The 26,284-nt window shown below is 43.5% G+C and overlaps 1 protein-coding gene across 3 annotated transcripts in view; it reads left to right on the forward strand.

Annotated features, from left to right (window-relative positions):
* The window catches only part of chchd6b (coiled-coil-helix-coiled-coil-helix domain containing 6b), a 54,401-nt gene that overhangs the window by 1,642 nt on the left and 26,475 nt on the right, over positions 1-26,284 (forward strand). Inside the window, exons 4-6 of one of the 3 annotated variants that reach the window (XM_030374735.1) lie at positions 852-1,023; positions 19,463-19,483; positions 19,669-20,025. In XM_030374735.1, coding sequence (XP_030230595.1) covers positions 852-1,023; positions 19,463-19,483; positions 19,669-20,010 — 535 coding nt within the window. In that variant the 3' untranslated portion in view covers positions 20,011-20,025. Of the gene's footprint in view, positions 1-851; positions 1,024-19,462; positions 19,484-19,668; positions 20,026-22,992; positions 23,077-26,284 lie in introns of those variants that run through there. The other 2 variants (XM_030374736.1, XM_030374737.1) reach the window with 2 other exon arrangements.

The raw sequence follows: 26,284 nt of genomic DNA on the forward strand, positions 1-26,284 counted from the left end.
ACAATTATATCATCCAGAAAAGAACAAATGTGTGTGTGACACACACAAAGAGGATAAAACAAAAAACAGCAGTTTATGTATAAATAATCATACACATTTATTCCTCCTTATAATTTTCAACAACAATCATCTAAACACCATTTGAAATAAACAATATAATGGTATATATAATTTTTTCAACCTGTTGGACGTTGGCCTAGCCAAGTTCAATGGACCTACAGTAGTGGTGCTGACCTGTTCATAATGTAACAGTCACTTTGTGGTAATATGGAGTCAAGTGGTGGAATGAATATGCAACATGCATGTATACACTGGAATGTATACGGCCTGTTAACACCGGTGGTTTATTATGTCTACTGCAGGGTATTTACTTACACACGGCCATTCATGCTATTCTAAGGTCACTCACACCATAAATCAGTGTAACTGACAAATGGCTTTCTTAAATCCCTCAGACTTGTTTGAAATACTCAGAGCAGCCCGAGAGCAAATGACAGCTATGCGAGGTTGGGCTTAATAGCCTTTTAGAAAGAACGTATACTCTTGAATAGAGCCTGTACACTATCTCTTACTGTGTGTTTGCAGTGAGTTTAGAATATATTAATATCTGGGGGGGGGGGGGGAACAAGGTCAAGTGTACAATAAACACATCCCGACTTTGTTTTTTAAAAGCGTTTCCTGTTTCATTAATAAAGATGTGCAATCTTTTGGAACAAATCTTGGGCAAATATTTTCTACAAAAAGTTTCTACACATAGGTTGCCCTTACTGTGTCTCTGTTTTATCATTTTTGTTTTAGTATTTTATATCCTATTTCAGTTAATATAATCAGTCAACTGTGTTTCCCTGGAGGTTTGAGCAGGAACAGGCCCTGGTCCAGGAGCAGTTGGCCAGACTGGCTCAGCGGGAGAAGGAAAGGGATTCGCCGACTGCTCTTGCTGCTGTGGGAGGTAACAACGTGACCTCCGCCATGATCATGGAGCAGGGAAGAACCCACGAAGAGCTGGAAAAGGCGAAGATACTGGTGAGTCTTTCAAACAGTCACACTGGAACAAGGTATTGTAACGCTCGTCTCCACTAGAGAGATACTCTGTTAGACTGCTCTCTTCTTCGTCCTTGATAACATAGAAGCATAATGGAGCTGCGTTTCATGCAGGAGTCATGGGAAGGGAACATGGGTGATTTTGATCCAGTCCAACTCAAAATGTTTCAAATCGTCCAAGTTTAACTCTGTGGTATGTGAGGTAGACTATATCTATTTGTATGGCAAAATCTTTTCCGACCTCAAACACTGATGCTCCTGCCGCCTTCAAAATGGTCTGAGTTTCTGGGAGGTTCGGAGGTTCGGACCTTAAAGGGACACTGTGTAATATTTTCAGTCATTTATTAACTCAAATCAACGTATTCATTCATAAATAAGTCCTCATTGGTGTAAAATTATCTCTGCCAAAAATCTCACATATCCTCCTGAGCGAAGAATAATTAATATGTAGTGACTTAGGACGGGTAAGCTTCATGGAGGCTTCCATGTTCTTCCGGTCTATGAACTGCCGAGAGGGACAAAAAGCACTACGTGGTACAGGAAATGCAAACGCGTTTTCACTCTGAGCCAGCGTGAATGATGACTGAAATACTTCACTATCTTGCTCGAGGAATAATTACTCGTACATCATTAGCTTTACACTGATGATTCAGTGCAGTTTGAAATTTGTTTGAAATAACGAACCTCATCATCACTCGAATGACTCGATGAGGTAGTATTGGATGTCATGACACAGCTTCTTGGCACATACTGCCCACCGTCGTTTTTGAACAAGCGAGCACTATTAGTTTGAATGCAATATACAATTGTACCACTAGATGGGAGTAATTTTTACACAGTGTCCCTTTAAGCCCGGAGGAAAGGAGGAGTTCACGTCACAACAATGGCTGCCCATTTCATTGATACACTAAAGTGAACTTGCAGCAAGCACTAAGAGGCAAACTTAACACCCATTCTAACATTTGTATTATGATACATTATAGATTACAAACATCACCTGATAAATTCTCGCTCATGTTCAACCATCGCAAACAGTTCTAATAACTGATTCATCTGATTAAGCAAAGAAGCGCAAAGAGGTCCCTGCGGGCGTCCATAATTGTAGTTGTTATGAAGTCTAGTCTCACACACAATCTGTTTTTCCGGTTTAATGTCATGGCCTATGCAATTTTGAGGGGCGTTTCCTGGAACCTCTTATTTCGGAAGAAGGGGAGGTTTAAGTAAAGACACGTAAGAGCTTCCGAACCTCCGAGCTGTTTTGAAGGCGGCATTCAACTCTCTGCTGTCAGACGGTGTTCCACAGTCCGAAACTTTGCTTGGGTTCCCTCTGAACGACCCTTGGTCGGCATGCTAACGCCTGAGCTCCACCGGGGCCATCAGGGCCAATACAGCACCACAATCGGTGCTTCTGATGGCTGATCAAACAAAAATTGGCTGAGCCGTCGTTGCCCTCGATGGCAAATCCATCAGCTCACCACGTCTTCCATTCATAAATTATGGCATAACCTTTTCCACATTGATCGTTTTCAATGTATCAAGAAATGTTTTGAGACACTCCTGTGAAAGCTGACGGGACGTGATGCAGTATTTTCAGTGGAGCCCTTGGTTAATAGGCTTCATTCATTCATTTGTACCTGACAAATGCTTTCCTTCTACATTACAAACGTTATATTTATGGTTAGTAATAGTTGTAGTTAGTTTTAATCCTATATGAGCTTGCCGTGACTAAGTGTATGGTTAGCGGAGTAGCTGTAGGGCCCTGCTCTCATTGCGTTAAGAGTTATTTCTGGATTAGCTTTGGCCTGTTATCTTATCACTGCGAGCCCAGTGCTGGCTCCATGAAACATTTATCCTTCTGTTGGCAACATGCAATCGACAACACCGTCGTAAGTGTTTGGGAAACATTCTGGGATGCATTTAGTACTTAAAATAGGAACATAGAAACCATATCGAAAGAGTTTAGCTGTTCATAGAGAGCCCGTTCAAAAAGGAGGATTTGTTGTGCCGTTTTTTCTTTTCTACTATAGATCACTATGTCAGTCAAAGACAAATACATTTATGAGAATCTATGATAATGCAAATCATATGTCAATTAATAGTTGTATTAGTATTAGTGTGTATCATTAGACTGGGTAGCCCCGCCCATTCTGCCGGCAATTTGAGTTCATCCTGCAGAAGGGTCTGGAGAAAAGCAATACATTTCTTTCTAGTTTCGATAAGTTTTGCGGGAGCCAATCACCAAGCTGGCTTGTCCCCCTGGCACGCATTGGCTGTGACACACATTGGCTGGTTTAACACAATAACGACAGGGAAGCAACGGAATGCAGCCAATTGTGTACAGAGTTATTTGAACTAGGCCCAGTGATCATGCCTCTTGTGCTGAAGAAAATTACAGCAGCTTCCCCAGACCTACGTGCAATCTACGATTGAGCTTGCTCTGGCAATAGCCAGGCTAGTGTAACATATGTATAAAGGATAAGCATTTCAAATTCATTGCGATAGCCTAGTTCAGAAATGGCTGCCTGTCCGATTTGGAAGCGTCTGTTAATACATAATGTATTACACGCATCTCTATTTCACACCACCGCCCCTATTTTCTCAAATACGTTGTACAGCAGCGTTTTTCTGCCGGTCACGGCCCTCCGGTTGATATTAATGTAAAAGTGGAATTTGGAATGGAACCCGGTGGTAAGGGGACATAAATAATTGGTTACTGCATTCAATTGCAAGGAGAAAATAAGTAAAACGTGTATTATTATTACCAAAGAAAATACAAATTTTGACAAAAATTTGCAGGACATCAAAAATCCTTTGGAGGACCACCTGCAGTCCGGGGAGGTACTGCAGGTGGTCCTTCAAATGTTAACCTATTATTTCAGTCACCTTACCACCTGGTTTCACCCAAATTCCACTGTCAGGTCAATGTTTACTACAATGGGAGCACCTCCATTTCTGAATCTAAGTAAAAAAGAATTAAATAAAGTAGTTGTCTCACATGTTACTTATGAATGTATTTGACAATATAATATCATTTTAAGCCTGATACACTGATTTTGACATTATATCATGTCTTACAACTAAGCATCAAAGCTGGCTTTATTTATCGGTTAGTAAGAATTTAAAAATATATTATTAGGCCTATAGAACCTGGGATAAAATGCAATATAATGGTTTTAAACATGTTATATATATACATATAGGCTCCCTCTGTTTCGCCATCCACCAAGGGGTGCCCTAAAGAATCATGTTGTATAGCACATAAAATATATATATACATGTAAACAGCAGCCTCTACTGGTCCGGTTAAGAATCTTCAACCAATGTTTATGCTCTGCTCCAGAGAAGCTAGGGTTAGCTTAAAACCTTATCTAACATTTTGCAGACCATCCTATCAGAGGACCAGTCCCTGCCACGGTTGTCCTTATCAGTACACATATATCCATGCTACAACCTGCAGTGTAAAATAAATCATTTTACAGCAGGGTTTTCACGCTGTGTTCCAACCAACACACATGCCCAAGGCAGAAGCGTGTAGATTCCAGATTACATTTGTTGTGTGTCGTTGTGTGTTGTGTATTTTGCCAACTCTCCTTTTCCATCATGGGGAGTACAGCGCTTGGCTCTATTGATTTGAAATACAAATTCCTAAAAAAGTATTAGTATTTTAATCCACACAACAGAGTTTCTTTATTCTACAACTGCTAAAGTATCCTTAACCCCATCTTAAAACGCTTGCCTTCATTTTAACTTTAAAAACAACTATAAGCTGCAGACCAGCGATTCTCTCTGAACTCCCTGATATAGTTGACACACAGTAGGAGCACTCAGAAAACTATGGCAACAACCCATATTTCAACTTATTGCACTGACATAACCTGCTTTTGAACAGACCCCATGCTGGTTTTGAATATGCCTGCTGTGTTCCTTCACATTCACACACACATAATCATCACAGCGTAGCAGCTGACTGTAATCAAACAAAAGTCACACTAAATAAACCACCGTCTATGGAAATGCTACTGATTAATAGGGAACTCATTTACTGGTTATTTTTAGATAAGACTCAAATAAATGTGCAGACGCTAAGATTTTGGTTGCTGTGATTATAGATATTCACATTATATATCAATTCAGCGCAAAGGTCAACTAAGCTTTTTGGAAAATTATGTGATTGCTTTATCTTACCAAAGGTTCTCATTATTGGATGGTATTATGGAAATGTTCTTATCAAATGCTAAATTTACATTATGCAATTCTTGAGGGTGGTGATTCAAATGTTGAAATTGTTGTATTGAATATTGTAGCAACGAATTATGATTATCTGCAGACATGTGAGATGGATTTTTAAACCAAATGGCCTCAACATAGCTTCACATGTTCACCTTGTTAACACACATCCTGAATTCCCGCACATCCATCTAATTAATTATTCATATTATAGAGTAAGATAAGACGACTAGTTCTACTTTATTCACCCCTTGGGGGAGATTTATGTGTGCTTCTACCTTGGAACAGCAGGCATGACATTTTATTTATATTATCGTTGAATTATCACAAATTATCTATGAAATATTATATTATACTCATTTACTGAACCCCTGTATGCTGTATGTGCCTTACTTTAATGTTTAATCTTAATCTCCTAAGTAGACAAAAGGGGGAGGATTTGTTCATAAGCATTCTATAATGATTTATAACTAATGGAAGACCATGAGGCAATTATTTTGTTCATGTCCACCTACTGCATTGTAAAGGCATCGTAGTGTATTTTGTTGAAATACTCCCAAAGGTTTTAGGTAAAAGAGAGAAGCGATATCTGGGCTACTAATATCTTAGAATCACCAAGTCCTCAATCATATATTGACCCCTGAAGGGGATTTGGAAGGGTGGGTTGACATGGTTTCTTAGAGTTGATCTGTGTGCAGGGGGAACGTTTGCTGTGGGAAATAATACATATCCGGTTGGTGACATCATTCAGCTGCATCGTACACCTGTGTGGTTTTTGTGTGTGTGTGTGTGTGTATGTGTAGGGAGCGTGTCAACCGCCACGGCGACATCATCGCCGCTGACGCTAACGTTGATGCACAAAGCTCCACAGTGGACACTCAATTTGCAGTCGATCACGATCCCTGTCACTTTCATCTCTCTCTCTCTCTCTCTCTCTCTCTCTCTCTCTCTCTCTCTCTCTCTCTCTCTCTCTCTCTCCCTCCCTCCCCCAGGTGGACCCCTGCTCACTGTCAGTCTCGTCTCAGCCGTCTCCCCTACCTCATGTCTTCGTCCTCCCCATTGATCTGCCCCGCAGCGTCTTCTTAGTGCGGCCGCTTGCTGCAGCGTCTTCTTAGCGTGCTAGCTCGCTGTAATGAATATTGAATGAAGCCGTTGGCTTGGCTTTTCACTGACGCAACTCCCAGTGTTTAATGATGTTGCATTGCCGCCCTGAGACCTGGCGAGCACACACGTTCCTCCCAAGCCTTGTTTTCTCCTTTTTACTGACAGCACCAGTCAATTTAGCCTCTTTTGTGTGTGTGTGTGTGCGGGTGCTTGCGTGCACGTGCTCTGCCATGCCGCTTGCCATTGCATTCTCATTAGGTTTTTGCACATTTTGTTGATCTTTAATTGTTCCTCGCTTTGCTACTACCCCCGTTTCACAAGTCCTCTACAGTCGAGAGGCTTTTGGGGAAATTGGCCTGTTGTGATGGTTCACATTTTTGTAAATTGAAGTAGCAGGAAATTTGATTCCAGCACTATTTTCAAAATCTCTTGCAGCTGGGGTTTGCCTGTTAGCTTTGCTGTGTTCTTGGTTTGAGCCCAACGAGAGCCTTTCTTCCAGCTTTAAGGGTTGAAAGCTCTGCATCTTAGCTCTCCTTCTGTACACATCCATATAGAGTAAAACCCTCCATTTTATGCAGCGTTCAAGGTGAGAAAAATTAGTTATTGTAGATCATGCTATATTTATTTCACATCTACTTTCTAACACACGAGCGCACGCGCACACACACACACACACACACACACACACACACACACACACACACACACACACACACACACACACACACACACAGAGAGTATACTTGGGGTAAAGGACACATCATTCAGTGTAAGCGTTGGTTTTGTGCCAGCGTTTGGATGAGGCTGTGTTTATGTGGTGGGATGAAGGTCAGGTTGTGTGTATGTTGTTGGAGTGAGGGTAAGGTTGTGGGTATTTGATTGGAGGTTGAGGTTTGACGAGGTGCGGAGCAAACACTTCTCCAGCTGTAGTGGTATAGACTTCTCCCTCTGTGGGTGGGATTGGTTGGGATGATTCGGGATTCGGGTGACTTTATTCATTCCTGAAGAAAATAGTTTTAGTTGCAATGGATTTTCTCCAGAATCAAGATTTAGGCCTGCAAAAATATATACAACACAAAAATATCCAAATCCTCTAGACCAGTATCCCGCTTGCTAGTGTGTAGGATTTCAACAGGAATACCTCATAACCCACAATTAATTATCCAACCACACCAATATTAATTGTAACGTTCCCTCCAGCATGTGTAAAAACGACCTGCCTGTTAATAATGTGGCCTGAAGATGCAGTACCAAGGAAGGAAGTCAAGGAAGACGCCTTACATTAGCACACTACATACAGCCTTGCCTCTCGTTCCTTTTTATAGTCCCTCTTTCATTAGCACCTCCTGCGTTCACTTTATTCACCTTCTCCATTCTCTGCACCTCCGAGGTGTCATCTGCGCTGCAAATAAACACGGATAGAGTGCACGGCTTCTCATAATGCCAAACAGCAATCACACTCACGCATAGGAGGAACCAGCATCTGTTCTGAGTAATTGAGTTTCAGTCACAGACTTGGCAGGAGAGAGTAATAGGCTTTTGATACTCAATGTGCTACCGTCCCGAGATGTAGGTTATCGTCTGCTTCTGCCGCAGTAAATCCACATGTGATTTTTTGTTCAGATCTCCTCCAATGTGGGGAAAAAGGGATAGTGAACTGTTATGAACTTGACGCTGGGAACAGACAGTATTAAAGAGGCCTCTTTTAGGTCGTTATTTGTACCAGTAACATTGAACCCAACCATTTAAGGCATACCAGTGGTTCACCTGGTGCTTGTGCCTCTCTGCTCTTTCTCTGCACAGTTGGTTGACAGGTGAAATAGCCGGATTGGGTTTAAACTTCAAACAGAACCGCTCACTTTTTGGAAATAGTAGAAGAGATAACCCCCATTTAAACTGCAGCATCTGTGTTGTGTCGGTGCTATATTACATCCTATACTGACATACCCATCATCATTCACCATGCTTGTCCCATTCTCCAGATCGAATAATTGGTAGTTTCTGTTTTTGTGGCCACCAGATGGCAGTGTTGAAGTGTGTTTTGTGAATTGAGGACCATGAAGCAGAATTGATAGCTACTCTGCACAGCAACATGTGCTGCTGAGCTCTCTCTCTCTCTCTCTCTCTCTCTCTCTCTCTCTCTCTCTCTCTCTCTCTCTCTCTCTCTCTCTCTCTCTCTCTCTCTCTCTCTCTCTCTCTCTCTCTCTCTCTCTCTCTCTCTCTCTCTCTCTCTCTCTCTCTCTCTCTCTCTCTCTCTCTCGTTTATATTGGGGGGTTGAATGTATATGTGGCCATGTATTTGTAGTGCCAGAGAACTGCTCCAAAGAAGGGTGATGAAAGTGTTGAAGTCAGACCTAAGAACGCACACGCACGCACGACTGTACGCTAACACAAGTTATTGGCTCATTGTGATAATTTTCTTGACTTGGATGAGATAAGTCATTACCCTTTTGATCCCTAAGGCAATATTCAGGTTGATTAAAGCGCATTTGAAATTAGCTAGTGAAACAATTGGAATACAATTGTGAGCTTGTCATCTGCTTGCCAAGGTGGCCTCAGTCTAAGAATCTGCACTATGGTGCAGCTTTTCCTGATTTTTAGTGACTTTGTGTCTCAACCATAAAGCATCGACACATGCACTAATAGAGTTCACTTTTACAATTCTGTTAATCTCCTTTCAGATCGACATACCTTGCTTTTATCGGTAATTGAGTGCTTTGTGGCAAAGTCATGTGCAATAACAAAATCGTACATATTGTCCATGTATGGTGTGGGTGTATGTACTGTATGTGTGAGTCTCCAAGCACTTAATTTGTCCTCAGTCATTGTTATTCTCTCAGGGAACACCTGCGACGGAGGATGGGACTGATGCTGTCCTTAAAGCAGGAAGCTACCGGGGCAGCCAGCATATGGCAACACTACGCTAGCTAGCTAGCGAGGGGATTTGGACAGGAGGAGTCTGCAGGAGCTGAGACGCAGGGAAACACACTCCCCTGAGCGCAGCATGCTAATGGATTACAAAGTCTGAATCATGACAACCTGCCAACTGAGCTAGATAGCTAACGCTCCTTGTTAGCCAAAGACGGAGCTAGAGGAGAGGAGGAAGCGATGCATCTAATGTGGACGGGGAACAGCAAGGCATGCACAGAGAAGAGGAAGCTGGAGGAGTTGTAGACAAGAGAGAGGGAGAGAGAGAGAGAGAGAGAGAGAGAGAGAGAGAGAGAGAGAGAGAGCGACAAGGGAGATGGGAAAGGAGATAGGGTGGATCATCTTGAAATGGAGTGGGCGAATGTCAGCTCTCGCTATAGAGACGGCTTTTTAAGTCTTCAGATGTGACATACCTGCACAGCTGCAGAGACACAGGACACACACACACACACACACACACACACACACACACACACACACACACACACACACACACACACACACACACACACACACACACACACACACACCCTGCATATGCATATTAAAACACGCACACACTGCTTGCACACAGTAACACACGCACACACACTCAACAAACGCTTTGCAATCCCACTCCCCTAGGAACTTAAAATAGGCGTCAAACACACATTCACACAATCTTCACCTTATTTATCCGCTCATCAGCGGTAATCAGAATCATGAAAGCTTTTCTGCATGTTAAAGCATGACAGCCCCGGCCGTCTCTCTGAGCAGCACGTGCGTGCGTGTATGAACACCAGCTCACCCACACCTACCCACCCCTCCCACAGCTTTGTGAGGAGCAGTAATTGCTGATGAGCAGAGCATAGACCGGTTCAAGAAGAATGTAGTCGTTTAAAGAACAATAAGAGAAATAGATTATGTGTGTGTTGGGCATGTATGTGTGCTGTCGTGTGAGGGATGGTGTGTTTGTGTGATTGTGCGTGCGGCGTGTTGGAGGGGGGGAATAAAGCCAAATGCATCAGAGAGGAACAGCGCTCCCAATGGTTACGCATCAAGATGGAAGGACGTCTGGCTGACAGTTATTGTCCCCCCGATGGGGCAGCCATGGATTTCTGCCATGAAGGGAATCGAAAATACAGAATTAAACATGTGAAATAAAGTCAATTGTTAAACATAACGACTGAGTAAAGGTTAAATATGCAGGTGTGAATGTTCTTTTATTGTAGACTTTAAATTTATTAAAATGTATGCATTTACAGGGAACCCCACCATTGATATGCAAATTAGACACATTTCACCCGCAAATTAGATTGTGCTTCGTTCACACGAACATATGGCAATGGCGTTTGATGTGTTGAAAACGCCGTGCAACGTTATTGCTCAATGTTCACATTGGGAACTCTGTTTCATCATTTCAAACGTTATAAATCCCATAGCCGTAATATTGAGATTTCCCGATTTGTTTGTGTTTGTTTGGGCTCATCAGCGGAGCCCTATCAAGGTGTTCAGAGTAACCAAGTGGGAGTATTTAGGTAGCCAAGATGAAAATCCTCTTTGAAAATTTCCTTGATGGAGGGCTAAACAATTTAGCCAGAGAATATTTTTCTGGTTGCAGCACTCAACATAATTTACACTCATCAGAAAAGCCTTTTCATATCCTCTGACGGACAACTCTATGCACTCTATTTACTCACATTGCAGAGTGATTTCTTTTAAATTCATGCTATACTTTCGCCTGATGCTGGTGAACTGCGGTTGGACCGAATTAGTTTTGCCGCCTGTGTCTACTCAGACTGGGATTACTCTGTCTGCCTCCTTTCTCCTTCCAGTATCCACTCCCAGCCTTTTCCCCACCACTACCACACCTTTAAATGCCGTCACACTCTCAGTCTGTCTCGCCGCCAGTCTGCAGTGGGTTAGCAGCCGGGTGATGAAGTGCTAATTCATTTAGCTTCCCCCAGCTATGAGAGGAGAACACACTTTTAATGAGCAAACAGCTACGCTAACCAATACGTGGCCTCTGGGGGTTTCTGTGTGTGTGTCGGTGTTAGTGTGTGTTTCGATGGGTGTGTGTGCGTGCGAGTCTGTGTGTCTGTGTTTGTGTGTGAATTAACTTATGTGTGGGTTCATGAGTCTGTGTGCACTCGGTGTGGGTGTGAGGGAAATGTCATCAGCACAGCATGGGTTTGTGTGAATGATCTGCGATGTACGTTTCTCTTACTGTGGAGAGAGTGAACCTGTTTGACTGTTGCTCCCTCCCAGGCCTTCGCCAGCGCTGACCCGTTTTTGTCAGTGCCGCTCCACAAGCCTTACGCTAACTGTGGTCAGTGTTGATTAGTAGCCCGACTGGCGGGACCCACTGAAGAAAGTCTTGCTAAAGTGTTAAGGGTAACACATCAATCTGGTTCACTTTGAAAAGGCTGTGACAAGGCTGGCTTAAAAGGCTACCATGTATTTGTCGTGTATAACAAGCCTTCCTGTACGCTTGCTGTGAGAGTAAAATATTTAAATATGTTTGTTGTGTTCAGGTTTGCTTGACAGCCCACCGGGCTATCAATCCAACATATTTCAACGTAAAACAACAAAATAGTTGAACCAAGCTCCCAATTAGTTGTATTCCTCCTGATCTGTGGATGTCCTCAGGCTCCGGAAGATTCTGCCTCTGGTGACATTCATGGATGCTCTGTTGTATCTTCACTGTAGTATCTATTGAAGAATGGTAACTGTTTACATTTAGACAACCACAAGCCAAAGAGGTTTAAACAACGTCTGGTGAAGCTGGGAGACAGAGTGTGTACAGTATTTGTATGGTGTGTATTTATACTGTGTGTGAGTATGCAGTGGTTCTCTAGTGTGCGTGTGTGTGACTGTGTGTGAGTATGCACTGGTTCTCGGTTGTGTATGTACCGGCGTATGCCGGCTGAGAGTACGGTCGGTGCTGCGCCGTACCCATGGCGCACACTGGAACACATGATGAATGTGCTGAACTTAGCCCGTACCCTTGGAGATCTGATGTGAGGAAGCTGTCAGCACATTAGCTCTCTATTCGTTTCCCCGTCTCTCATCTGTCTTCCTATGCTCTGCTATCACTCACCTGCCCTCGCTGCCGCTCTCGTTACAAAGCCAAATCAGTGGTTTGACTGTGCAAACCACCTGCCAATGACATTCCCAGGCCTAATCCCAAACCTACATATATTTTCTCTTGCTCTCTCGTTCTCGCTCGCTCGCGTTCCTGCACTCGCCCTTCCCAGCCCATGGTTCCAAGTATGAGCCACGCCAAAAACCTCTGCTCCCCAAACACACAGATTTATTCAAATGTGGCATTTGCATAAACCAGTATTTACATAATTGATTTCCAAGGAAGCGTTTCTTCCCGAGCGAGGAGGTGTTTGAGACCAAAGGTCCTGTCCTCTTAGTGCAACAAAGGCACAAACACACACACAGCAGACACACACACACACACACGCAATGTCACAGTGGCACTATATTTTTCTCTGACACACACGCACACACACAATGTGACAGTGCCACTCTCTTTTTCTCTTTTTCTCTTTTTCTCTTGCACACACACACACACACACACACACACACACACACACACACACACACACACGCACACGCACAAACGATGTCACAGTGGCACTATCTTTTCTCTGACACGCACAGACATACAGACGCACAGAGACACACAGACACAAACACACACACACACACGCATATACACACAGACACACTAACACCTCGCCCGCTGCGGGACCACTGGGGTTTCGAGTCTAAATCAAGCGTGAAGCAACGCCAAACTGGTGCATCTGGTGACCCCCGCGCTACAACCACAGCAAATAGGATCCAACCATGCAGACAACATCTAATATTGACTATTTAGATGCCTCGGCTCTGCATGTGTGTGAGTCAAAGAACATCAATAAAGACGGTATGTAGTTAAATATACAGAACATACCTAATTGCGTTGTATAATAAACAACATTTATGAATACAAATATATACTTTTTGGATAATATAATACTTATTTTATGTACTGTTTCATAAAGCAGAGTTCAGTGCTTAACATAATTTGGTGCTTTGAAATATAATAAGCAATGATGAGTTAAAAAGATTGATGAGAAATTGTGTGTGTGTGTGCGTGCGCATCTGTGCGTAGGAGGTGGGTGGGCAATGACAGCCCAATAGTTGCCAAGCTGAGATGAATAACTGAATCAAACATTCGGGTGTGGGTGTTTAGACAATAGGAGAGATGGTATGGATTCAGAAGACGTTATACTCATGTGGATATGGCAGGGGCTTCATTTCCCCAAGCAAAAATGGATTTGGCTGTTTCCAACTTTCTCAATGCTTACTATTCATCAACTATTTTAGGATCATCACAAAGAATCTGTCAGTATTTTTGCACATTAGATATCTGGCCTCTCTTTCATCAGAAAATTGGGATAATTTAATATCAAATATAAGTTTAATATAGCTGTTTTTGAAGACATATTCTCTGCACAGTGAACCGGCAGGTAGACCAGAACACAACATACATCATGATGGCAACCATAACGGTTTACCTGAACCTCCAATTCACCGCTCATGAATATTCATAAAGAGTTTTTAGAGGGAACAGGTGTTCTATGGTTGTCTACTGTCCTTGGTTCTCACCTGGATTCCGAGTAAGTCAATACTGGTTATTAGATACCCGCTGCGTTTGTTTGTATAATGTAAATGTCTCAGTTAATACTGGCCTTAAAGATGATGGATGAGCCTAGAGAAAGATGGTAAGAACAGAACAAGTCCAGGGACTTGTTTGCAATGGCTTTAACTAAGTTCAACGTGGTTTGTTACAAACACACACACAAAGGTTTGTGTGTGTGTGTGTGTGTGTGTGTGTGTGTGTGTGTGTGTGTGTGTGTGTGTGTGTGTGTGTGTGTGTGTGTGTGTGTGTGTTTGCCTGTGTGTTTGCGTGTGTGCGGTCTAGTCAGAGGAATATGTGGGTTTGATCGAGTCCGGCTAGACCTGTGTGTGTGTGTGTGCACGCCGGTTTCCATTCATCACACATTCTAGTGCACATCAGCATGTAAATGGTCCTTCACAACTTCTGTGAGCTCGCTGTTGGGGTCCAAGTACACAAATAGTTGCAGACGCACACATTCACACGCACTCAGTCAGAAGCATCAACTGAAGTGTGGGGAGGTTAAACAGATGGTGTTGGCTTTGTCTGACACAAACACGCACCACCCACACACACACACACACACGATCAAAGAAACCGTGGCAACTGGATGTTTGAGTCAGATCATTTAACCGAATAGTGTTTTTATGAGGCATGCTAACATTAACTCCATCCACCGTTCCTACCATCCTTTTCTGCTGTGTGTCTACTGCTGGGTTGGGAGCACTTGCCTCTACTGGCCACACACACCCCGATGTGTTCTTGAGATAGCCGCACACGGGTGTGTATCATCACCATTGTCACAGCCCGGCTCAAGGGAATGACAAGGAGGAGACCACACATAGCTTTAAGTTTAACATTCATAGTTTATTCAACCAACTTAACGTAAAGTAAGTTAAAGTGATGCATGTAAATCAGTAATCAGTAATGAGTGCTGTGTGTGGATGAGTGGAGAATGTGATGTACGTGTGTGCAAAGCAAAGTTAACCAAAAACCCTAAACCAACCATACGTCAAAGGAGAGAGAGCCCAAGTGGCTGACTCCTACAGTTTATATAGCTGAGGAGCTCAGCCCGCATGGCTGCTAGCCATTACACCGATCACTCAATCAGGAGGTGCCAGAGGGCTGTCACACCATGCACGAGTTGCTTGGATCACCATACGTGAACGCATACAACAAAAACACATTTGACTCCCTATTCGAGACACACATTAAACAGCAGCAGGATGGATAGTGTAGTGTAACAGGTGTTTGACTCCCAGCTGGACGGTACTGTCACCAATACTTGAGCACGGATATGTCATAAGTCGCTCTGAATAAATGTGTCTAATCTGATGGATCAACTAGACCTTTAGAACGTGATCAAAGGAGTACGACAGCCACCTAGTGATGAGGCAATTTCCAATTTAGCAAAGGCTCAAATGGAAAATGCCTCGTCACTATGAGCATTATTCCAACATTGATTCAACCCATAACATGGCGATACTTGCTTAAGAATGCATGTGAACTGCATGTGATCTCTAGAAAGCATTAGCTCAGGTTGGCTGGCTGACCCTACAACAGGGACGAGAGAACACCTCTATTGCTAGGACGTTACAAAGGCTTTTTGCTGGAGTTATATAAACTATGATTTGTGTTACCGGAGTCTATCAATGTGACAACAACGAGGTACGACTAACAAAAAGGGATTTGCTTTGAGAGCGAATTGCGCCACAATCCGATTTTATTTTGATTATATATTATATATTTTTTGTACCTGTGGTATAAGTGCAACATTATCCAAGACGGTGCTCTTTGCCGCCATTATTGGCACTCCAGCGATGCTTGTTTGCTTTTGTTAAGCAGACCCTCACTTCATACTGCTTTAATAACACAGTATGATGTTGTTTCAAATATTTAGCCTCCCTAGGGGCGTTCACGGTGGACACCCGTGCACATGTACACACTGTACACACCCACACACGTATACATATATATATATATATGTGTAGGTATTTTCTTACAGCGCATTACAGGCCATCTACAATATGCTGCCATAGTTAATTGGCCAATTAAGTCTTCCTCAGAAAACGACATGCGCCCTTCTCTGGATCTGTTCGTATTCCCTCAGTGCTTTGGAGCTGCTTTGCTCATATACGGGTCATCAATACATGTTTCTACCACAAGACATTGTAACACAGCAGTGGCGTGACAGCACAGTCTTCTGAACCTTTCTTTCTTGGTTCCTGAATCCCCATTAAGATACATGAAGAGAGTTAACATGCCTTCAAAAATGTAAGGAAAAAAGTATGCCTGGAGGATTTTTTTCCAGTTATACCACAGTGGCCAACAATAACATATTATTTATTTTATTATATTATTATGTTTAATCTATAACTTAATTAATTTTTTTATTGACTCAATTAGCTGACGTTTAAATATGCTTCTGCGGTGCTTTTAGCATATTGTTTTTTTGTAGTAAGGAAAACATCTGGTCGATAGTTGTATACAACCTTTGTTGTAATTGTTGGTTTTGAAGCGCATTGATCGGTTAAAAGCAGAGGTGTCCCATTGGAAAACATAATGCACACTTTTGGAAATGTTATTGACGGATCAGTATAAAATATTTAACAATATGCCAGCCAGACATGCGCCATACATTTATAATTATGTGCAGGCTGCGTGCTCATGAGTAGAGGATCTTAGGGCAATTGATTCTGCAGGTTCTTTTAAGGGGCATTTAGGAGATATGAACATTTGAATGAATCTTAAAATATTCACCATCAGAATTGTCAATTGATTTCATGATTTTCTTATTGTTGTTGAGTCTTTCTACCTGTTCTACCCTAACTTGTATATTTTATATGGTAAATTATAAAGGTTTAAAATGATAGTTAAACTGCAGCCCACCCGTTCCATGCGCTTGCTCCTTCTCCTGTAACATGAGGTCACTGCCCTCCAGAGACGCACCCCGTATAAAAAATAGTTCCTAGAAATGCGCTCCTAGGAGTGCGGCCCTGAAACTACAGCCTCCGTTATTGCAGGAACTTGGCAGAAATGGAATATAATATTCATAAGTATGTTTTTTAATATTCTATAATATCATGAATCTAAGAATTGTTGTGTTTATTTTAACTACCATGCAGACATGCATATTTACAAACGTAGCGGGTCCTTTTCCATGGAGTCCGCCTTTTAGTTATGTTGTTTTAGAGAGTATGTAAATACAATGAAATATATACATTTATCAAGGAACCTCTTCTCTTTACACTTGGCTTCTCATTGCTGCTGTATGCGATTACATCGTTTTAGAGGCACCTACTGGCAAATTTCAGACCAACACAGGCTAACGCAGCTTCTCCAACGAGGTTGGAAAGGCAGAGGTGAGGGCGAGGTGATCAATATTTAGCTTCATTGCTATGCCAGAAAAATCCTACACACTGCACCTTTAAGAGAACAAAATATAGATAATTCTATGCACTTTTCACCCACACACCATTAAAATGACAACGTGTAAGATTTGCTCCTCTATCAAGTTAGCATGTTCCTGGCAAAAATAGGAAAATGAACACCACCCCTTTTGGCCTTAACGTGGCCCCACCCAGTGGCTGCCACACCAGCAGATAAAGCTAACGTGTTTCATAAGTGTAAAAACTTGCTCTGCCGAAGCAAAAGTGCTACTAAAGTGTCATGGTACGCCGGTTTCTGAGTTAAGAGGAGTATGAGTGACTCCCCTGGAATAACTAAAAGTAGGGTCAACACAAGATTTGACTCTGGTCCGGTGTAAAACTTTGCAAATAGCATTCAATATATCAGGGTTCAATTTAATATATGAGAATGTTGCTATTTGTAGCTACCAGTATATACTAACGATATACCTCAATACTTTATTTTTTATAAAAAAATTAGTAAAACTTAGACACTGTCACTTTAATTAAATCCCTACTAGTTAGTTGCATGTGTTCATGTTATGTATTTGCTACTCAAAGCCTATTACCTAAGCCTATTGATATCAGCAATGTAGCTTTTTATTTTGAGAAAGGTCAATTAGTTTGCGTGTCCCTCAATGTGCCTGTTATTTTATAATGAATTCATACCTCATTAACATGTTCAATGCTGCAAGTTATTTCAGTATTCAGACACATACAACCTTGCTTAATTAAATCATTCATTATTAATTAAAGACATCGTAGCTGTGGTTCAGCGCCATGAACGCACATCGAGGAGAAAGGAATTCAGAACACATCATAAAAATATGACTATCTACTGAAATATATGCTGCCATCTCAAGCAAGATTACGCAGCCAAACTTTAGCAATGCATTTAGTGTGGCATAAAATTAATCCATTCATCTTGTCTCAGGACCACTTTCTTGTGTGTGTTCTTGTTTGAGCAGCAGGCTTTTTAAGGGCTGTTCGTAAAAGGATCTGCCAACCAATTTAGTTTTTCTCTTCCCTTCAAGATTTTCTTAAACATGTTGACTCGGGTTTTCCTTCTTGGTCTAATAAGAAATGGTAATTTCTTATTGGAACATATAATCAGAGGGTCCGTGGGTGTCTGAGGACATAAACACGTTTCATTGAGTGTATCTGATATCAGTGGGTCTAACCCTGCCTTGCATTTTCTGAAAGAGTCAATGTGTTTGTGGGTTGAGTCATCCTTATACATAAAGACATTAATTATAATAATTAATCATTGAATTTATCTAGCACTTTTCAATGCACTATAATCCCCCTCTGTGTGTGTGTGTGTGTGTGTGTGTGTGTGTGTGTGTGTGTGTGTGTGTGTGTGTGTGTGTGTGTGTGTGTGTGTGTGTGTGTGTGTGTGTGTGAGAGGATATGACACCTCATCCACTACTTCCAGTTCTGTAATCGTTATCTGGGTTCAGGAAGATAACATTATTACATTAAGAGAGTGAAATATTTCCGACGTAATTTTTCTCTACACCTGTGGAACTTTCAGGCTACCTTATCGTCATTAAAAGGCAAGTCTTGGCTTCTTCAGGGGACTGTGATAATACGGGACTTAAAACATTGACTTGGTGTTAAAATATTCCCGATCAGTCACAATCCATTGAGCGCTTTCCAAAGTCAATGACAGAATATGGCCGCAGTTCAACTCATTCTGCGGAAGCCTTGATCCCCACCCTAGACCCCCCGCCCTTGGTTTCTCTAAACAGACTAACACGTTGTCAACGTAACACGCACTGTGATTGGCTGCACTAACTATGTGTTTTCTGCTGTCTCTTCCTCTTTCCTTCACCATAATCATTTTCCTTTGTTTTTGCCGCCCTCCTCCTCCTCCTCCTCCTCCTCTTCTGCCGCTCCCTTCATCCTCCCTGCCACACGTGTCATATCTATCTTTATCCTTCTTCTCCACCTTTATGTTATACGTGCTCTATGCCTCTCCTGTTTTTGCACCTTTCTTTTCTCTCATTATCCTGCACCTTTCCTATATGTTACCATCCCCTCCTCCTCTCCTGCTCCTCCCTTCACTTCCCCTCCTTCCCCTCCATTTTCTTCTCCTCCCCAGCCAGCAGAACTGGATGCTTGGGTAAGCAGCACAACCAGTGGAGGTGTCAATGATGTTTGTATTTTTTTGTTGTTGTTGAAACTCTCCCTCTCTCTATCTTTTTCCTATTGCTCTCTGTCTCTATCCTCTCTCTCCCTCTCTGCCTCTCTCTCTCTCCCTCTCCCTCCCTCTCTATTTAAATGTCATGTTTTTGTTGTGCATTAAAGCGGGGCTGTGAGAGCATGCCTGCCACCATTCCACACAACAACACTTTGGGAGCTATTCAGCTAGAAAATTACACATCATCTGTGCTGCTGGCAGAGGTGATTGTTACGTGTGCCGCGCACGTACGCACACACACAAACACACAAACAAACACACACATAGGCACACATGCTCTCTTTCTTACCCCCTCTCGGCTCTCTCCTCTCGCCATTATTTTTTTTTTTTCAAACACACACACCACGGGCGCACGCAGAAACGCACACGCCTATAAGTGTGGAACAGCTGCTGCAGAGAAGAAGGGTGGATGTGTGGGGAATGCGGTATGCAGATGTGCCTCCAACTAGAGCCGCTGGGAACGTCTGTTAAGTTGGATACAGTTAGATTATTTAACGCGCGTGTGTGTGTATGTGTGTGTGTGTGTGTGTGTGTGTGTGTGTGTGTGTGTGTGTGTGTGTGTGTGTGTGTGTGTGTGTGTGTGTGTGTGTGTGTGTGTTATGTGCGTTAGATAGAGACGGAGAGACCTGCATGAGTGTATGCATTGATTTATGTGTTTTCTGCCCTGTTTGTGTGTGCGTATGCACGCTGTGTGTGTGCGCATCTGTGGACACACTTCCCTTTAGAAACAGTGTCCTCAAAGTCCATGCTCTGCAGTCCATGTGTGATTCTTATCACACGGTAATACCCAACCAGACGCCAGCAATCACTCCTCATTATTCCTTAAAACACTGCTGCCATGCTTTTATCTTGTCCATGTGTGGTCGGGCATTTATTTTCGCCTTTGTGTCTACGCGTCGGAGCATGGATTGTATATCGACACTTACACACAATAGCACACAATACACGCATTCTGCGGCTTGGATGTGGAATAATACCCCATTTACCATTGTGTTCCCCCACCCAAAGTGTCTCTGCCGAGCCGAGTTGTTCTGTAATCACGCAGCACATTCTTAGCCCAGGGACGGTTCACTTTGTATTTCCATTAGCGAAAGACAATTCATGTCACAGTGTCTATGCTATAGCCATCTGTTAGGCCCACCACGTCGGTTTTCACTGTGCTAAAATGTCGCCAGCTCCCCGGTTGGGCATTGACTGAAACTCATATCAATGCACATGGGTAACACGGGTAAACGCATAGTGCGCATAATGTATGCGCTCCAGGGGTTGCCCCCACCCCGCTCACTGACCCCCCCTCCCCTAGCTATCCCCCCACGAATGCTAAAACACCAGACAATTTCATCAACAGCTGCATCTGTCCCATCTCTGGTTCAGCATTAAGGCTGGAAACGTAGCTTTTTACCATCCTAAATACATGCCTGTGTTTAGGATTGAGTGTTGTTAAGGAAATGGTCTTACTTTGCCTGACGTAGAATCCTGAATGCCATCATAAAAGGTTTAGGGGATACAGTGTGACTGGAGCTTTTCCTATTTTCTCTCCTGTGACAATCCATACTGCACCTTTTCCTATGGAAGTGCACAGCTTTACGGGACTTTCATGCATTTCCTGCAAGAAAGAAACGTGTCCCAGCTTAAGCTTTTGCCGATATCTGTCTGCGGACACAGACACTTAACCAATTCAATTATTTGACTAGCTAGGTAAAACCTTTCCCCACCATGTATTTATTGGGGGGGGGGGGGGGGGGGGCACCGTGGTACAGGCGGAGCTCCTGTATAATCCTGTGGATTATATGATTAGCTGCAAGTAAGCAGCAGGAGATGAACAATTCTGGACACAGCGATGTGTATGGTTGAAATAGTTTGAAATAGTTGTTTGGGGAAAAATCTGTTTCAATTTCGTGCCAAACTGGTGTAAATTGACTTTCAGTATGCTCATTATTTAGTTCTGACAGAGTACAACTTATTTTCCCTCACAGTAGGCCATCAGTCCGCGTCGAGGGGTCTTATGCACCGACACTCAGTTCTGAAAGAGTATGACTTCTCCTCCCTGACAATCGTCACCGGGTCCCCGTGTAATGGTCTCAGATACCGTGTAGCCTATGCTAAATACATGAGCTGATTTAGAGAGGGCTGAAGGGAATGATGAAGGGGGTGATATGCGGGAGGATGGACTGGGTGTGTGCTTGTTACTCAGGAACCACTGATTGCACTCCTGTAGGCTGCTGCTTTACATGTGCATCGTGCTTCTCATCTTTTCTACCTTTTCTCACTTTACAGATCTCCATCATCTCTTCATTTCCTTGCAGCCAGATTATATCAGTTCTGCTTCATTTTCATGTTTGTCATACGTTTCTATACATATTATATTTCTATTTTTTTTTTGTTTGTAATGAAAACCTCTTGACCGACAATTTTTTGCAGACTTTTTGTTCTGTAGTGCTATATAAAGAATGGCAATGATCCAGCTGGGATCATTGCCATTACCAACTCAACTACAAGAGTGAAATCTCGTTCTTTTTAATGCCTGCCATTGCTTCTTCTTTTTCTTCTTCTTTTTCTGCTTGCCTGCCGCTGTGTCCGCCCTGGGCCATTCCTTAGCCTATCTGCTCTTTCGGTATAGTGCTTCGTCACATCATAACATCCTGAACCTTACCATACAAGATTCTGCAGCCCCGTGCCTATGTAAGTTCTGACACATGCATAGGAACTATCCTTTTTATAGACATCAAATAAATATGTGAAATTGTGTTATAATGTAGTTATGCAGTAAAATATATGTTCCTTAAGAAAACATAAAGATAAGGCCTTTATGACGGGGGCAAATACATACACATTCTAAAACACGTGATAACTATTTTTACAGGGACTATTTTACTCCAATAAGTAAGGAGATATACAGTCATTTATGTTTGCCTCAGTTAATCGTTTGAGCTCAATGGCGCTCTGCTTAGCTTGCAACTCCCCGAGCCGCTGCTTAGCAACCATCTTTCATTTAACCGATGCCTCCATTAATACAACAATGAAAGAAGGATTTCATTTTAATGTCTGTGCATGTTACCTCCCGCCCGCCCCATTTAAGGCCAGGTGTGGATGTAATAAAACGCACGTATCCTGATAGTATTTCTCGAAAATGGTGTTTAGATTTCCCAATGAAAAGCACACAGCTGTCCGGAAGCCTCCTAAATTCCCTATAAACCTGCCTCAATGCAGCACTTAGCTCGGTTGTTGCTTAAATACACACAGTTCACATGCCATCAACTGAGTCAGAGGCGCATCCTTCACCCGTCTTCATTTCTTTTGTCTCCTCAGTACTTCTCTTGTTTGTTGTTCTCTTCCTTCTACTCTCTCTCTTTCCTGTGATCCTCCTCCTCCTCCCCTTCTGGTCTCTCCTGCCTCGTGTCTCACGGCCCCCTCTCGTCTCTTTGTTGCAGGCCAAACAGCTGGAGAGGAAGGAGCGCGAGTTGGCCACCATTTCAGCCTTCTACAAGGAGCAGCTCGAAACCCTGGAGAAGAAGGTAAGGATGATCCGTTAGCCGGTGTCCGTTAGTCCGTGCGTTTAGTCAGACGGTTATTGACTTTAGGTTGAGTTTGGCAAAAGGGAAACTCCTCTTGCATTCCTTATCTGACCTAATACACCGCAAGCGTATATAACACGCAAGGGAATCTCACACAAACATACTTGGACTTACAATTTAAAATGTCCTTAAGCAGTTTGCACCAGATGACACTAACTCATGTTCAAAACAAGCCTTTAAAAAAAACTGCTACAGCATTATAGTACCCAGTCCGTTTTTATTACTCCCTGTTTGGTTCTCACCTAACCCCAATCAATCGATTTCAGTGACACATTGCTACTGACCGTCTGACCAGAACGAAGGGGGAAGAAGCATCCCACTCTTCCAGCTGTCCTGAATTTCTCTTTTTAAAATAAATGTGAAAACGGTGGACAGACAGGAGGGTTCCAGAAGGTGATTTTAAGGCTGCTGATGGTACAGCACTCAGCAACTAATCAAATATAGCAGACCTTCTCTTATTGCCGCTGCCTGTCGCCAGCAGCCTAACCCGCTACCTTTTGAAAAATAGTAATAAAGCGGGGAGTAGGAAGTGGTTTGTTGTGTGCTTTTAAGAAATTATGACCTCCGCTCCTTCCTGCTGAGCCTCGCTGATATGTTTCACCCTCGTAAAAGCCTCCTGAGCAGTCACTTAATAAATGCTACTCCTTCCTTACACAGTGGCCCCCATTCCGTGGGTTTCGCCCGGCGAAAAGAAAAACACACACACAATGTCCACGAGGAACGCATAGCTAAGTGTGAGCAAATCAAGGGCAGAACAAAGCGCTGAGTGCTTTTGAGGAGGCACGGAGCCAGCGTCGGCCGGTGAAGGTGTGCACGGAGCTGGGGAGCGGGGGGGAAGGGACGAGCGAGGGGACGAAGGACAAGGGACGGGGGAGTGGTTGGTAAGGGCCATTGTTACATCAGTTCCTCCTCCTATAGCAAAGAAACATAAAAGGAACAGAAACATTTGTTTTCAGCTTCATCCATCGGACGGCGCTGGATTGTCTTCCGACATTTGGAGGAGATTGAAAGCAGCAATGATCATGTTGCATTTAAAACGGGCTCTGTGCCAACCTTAAATATACAGACCCTGATGTGTTTAAGCTGAGGTAAATATGTGCCAGAAATATAGTCATCCCACAAGCGTCCTTATTTTTTTTACCTCTGACACAAGGCGCTGCTCTGGGTCAGTCGGCTCTATAAAATCGTCCTATTGGCTGTAAAGACCGATTTGGTGGTTCATTCTCTGGTCGTTCTGGTGTGTGAAGGTTTAACAGCTGAATAACTTTCCACTGGACGTAACGTGGCGATATTCACCCATTTGCCCACCCTCCACCTCGTGCTCCTCCTCCCCAGTCCCCTGTATACTGGCCAGCCGGCCCCATCAAACAGGCCAGGGGCCCTTATCTTTGTCCTTGCACATCCCCCAGCTCTCTGTGCAAACCTTTTACATCGCCCAGTCTAACGGACCAACAGCCCCGTAACGGCCGGCTGGTCGCCCCTACAGCCCCACGTCTGACGGAGGGGACGACTGATTGTGGAAGGACCGGACCACGCTCTATCTTTTCTCAGCTTGCTGTCGCCGTGTCCCCTCCTCTTCATTGTGCTCCTCTTTCTACGTCCTCGCTCTCGGCCGGACTGGCGTGTGGTGGAGGGTAGCGATTGTGAGGGGCAGGGAGGGAGAGGGTGAGTGAGTGAGTGAGTGAGTGAGTGAGTGAGTGAGTGAGAGAGTCAGGGAGTCAGAGAGGGAGAGAGAGAGGGAGGGGCGCTGAGTGAGTGGTAGAGATAAAGATGCGATGTAGACTCTGCATTAAAGAATATCTAGCCCTGTATGGCATTCATCTCCTTCGGTTCGCCCCTCATGGCCTTCATTCTTCGTCTGTCCATCCATTCCTCCTTTACTTTCATCCCCCCCCCCCCACCCCTTAAAGTGGAGCCCTTCCCCTGTTGCTCACTACGAACTGTTGCAGACTCCAGCAACACTTTTCAAAATGGATCCCTATTATAATATTCATGAATGGAAAGTCCAAACTGACTTTGCTTCATCTTTCATTGTTGGCATATTTTGTCATAAAAGAGCCCCCTCTTTTAAAAGTTTGTCAGACACCTTGTCCTACAGACGTCGCCATTAAAACTGCATCAAACATTGGATATATTTGGATAAGATGATACCAACCTGTCGTATATCAAGGATAATTGGCCCTTTCTGACAACAAATTGTCCCCAGCCATCTTTTTTGACTCTCTGGGCTGGATGATTGAAGCCGTCCTGTTGAACTTGTATTGATTTCTCCACCCAAGCAAATGCCTTGCACATTAACGGATAGCCCAAAGTCAAAGGTGTGTATGTACACGCACGCAATATAGTTTCATGTCTTGATGGTCAGAGCGAGCGGATCAAGCCAAAGGTAGCATCAGACAGATTAGAGACAGAATCCACCGGTAATTGGTGTTTGATTTTCTTAATCAACATTTCACCCAGCTGCCCCATCTAATAGGTGAATAAATTGGCTCATTTTGTGTGTGTTTGTGTGTGGAAGGTGATGAAGTCATCAGCAAACACATACACACACACACACCCAAAGTGTCCAGTTTGCTAAAGGGATGACAGGCAACAAACAACTCTCACTGTGTTTGTCTAAAAGCTCTGGGTGCATGGAGTTGTGTGTGCGTTTGTGTACGTGTGCGTCCGCAGGGGGTGACCGTGAGAGTGCGTGTGTGGCCCGTGACAGCTATATTTGCCTGCTGCCACTTTAATGCTAATTGCAATCGTGAGTGGCCAACTCATAGTCCAGCTTTAGCGATCATCTCCGTGTTGACACAAAGAAGAATTAGGACTGGAGGAATTCAAAAATGTAGCATCCCTAAGCACACACACGCACAAACATAGTGTCCGTAGTGTACTATTGATCTTGCAACGTCTCCCCCAGGTCCCCCACCCCTCTCTGCGTTCACCCCGGTAACGCACACCCTCCTTAATCTCTTGGTCGTGTACAGGGGGAGCTCCGCTGTCTTCCATCCCCTGAGACTTTGTAAACAAGTTTCATTTTAAAATTCACCGCCTTTAATCCCCCCCCCCCCCCCCCCCCAAAACCCTTATACCCCCCCCCCCCCCCCCCCCCCTCTTAATCCTGCTGGCGTCGGGAGAATGAAGCGTGAAACACGTCCCC

Source organism: Gadus morhua, chromosome 13 (genome assembly GCF_902167405.1).
Source record: "Gadus morhua chromosome 13, gadMor3.0, whole genome shotgun sequence".
Lineage (NCBI taxonomy): Eukaryota > Metazoa > Chordata > Actinopteri > Gadiformes > Gadidae > Gadus > Gadus morhua.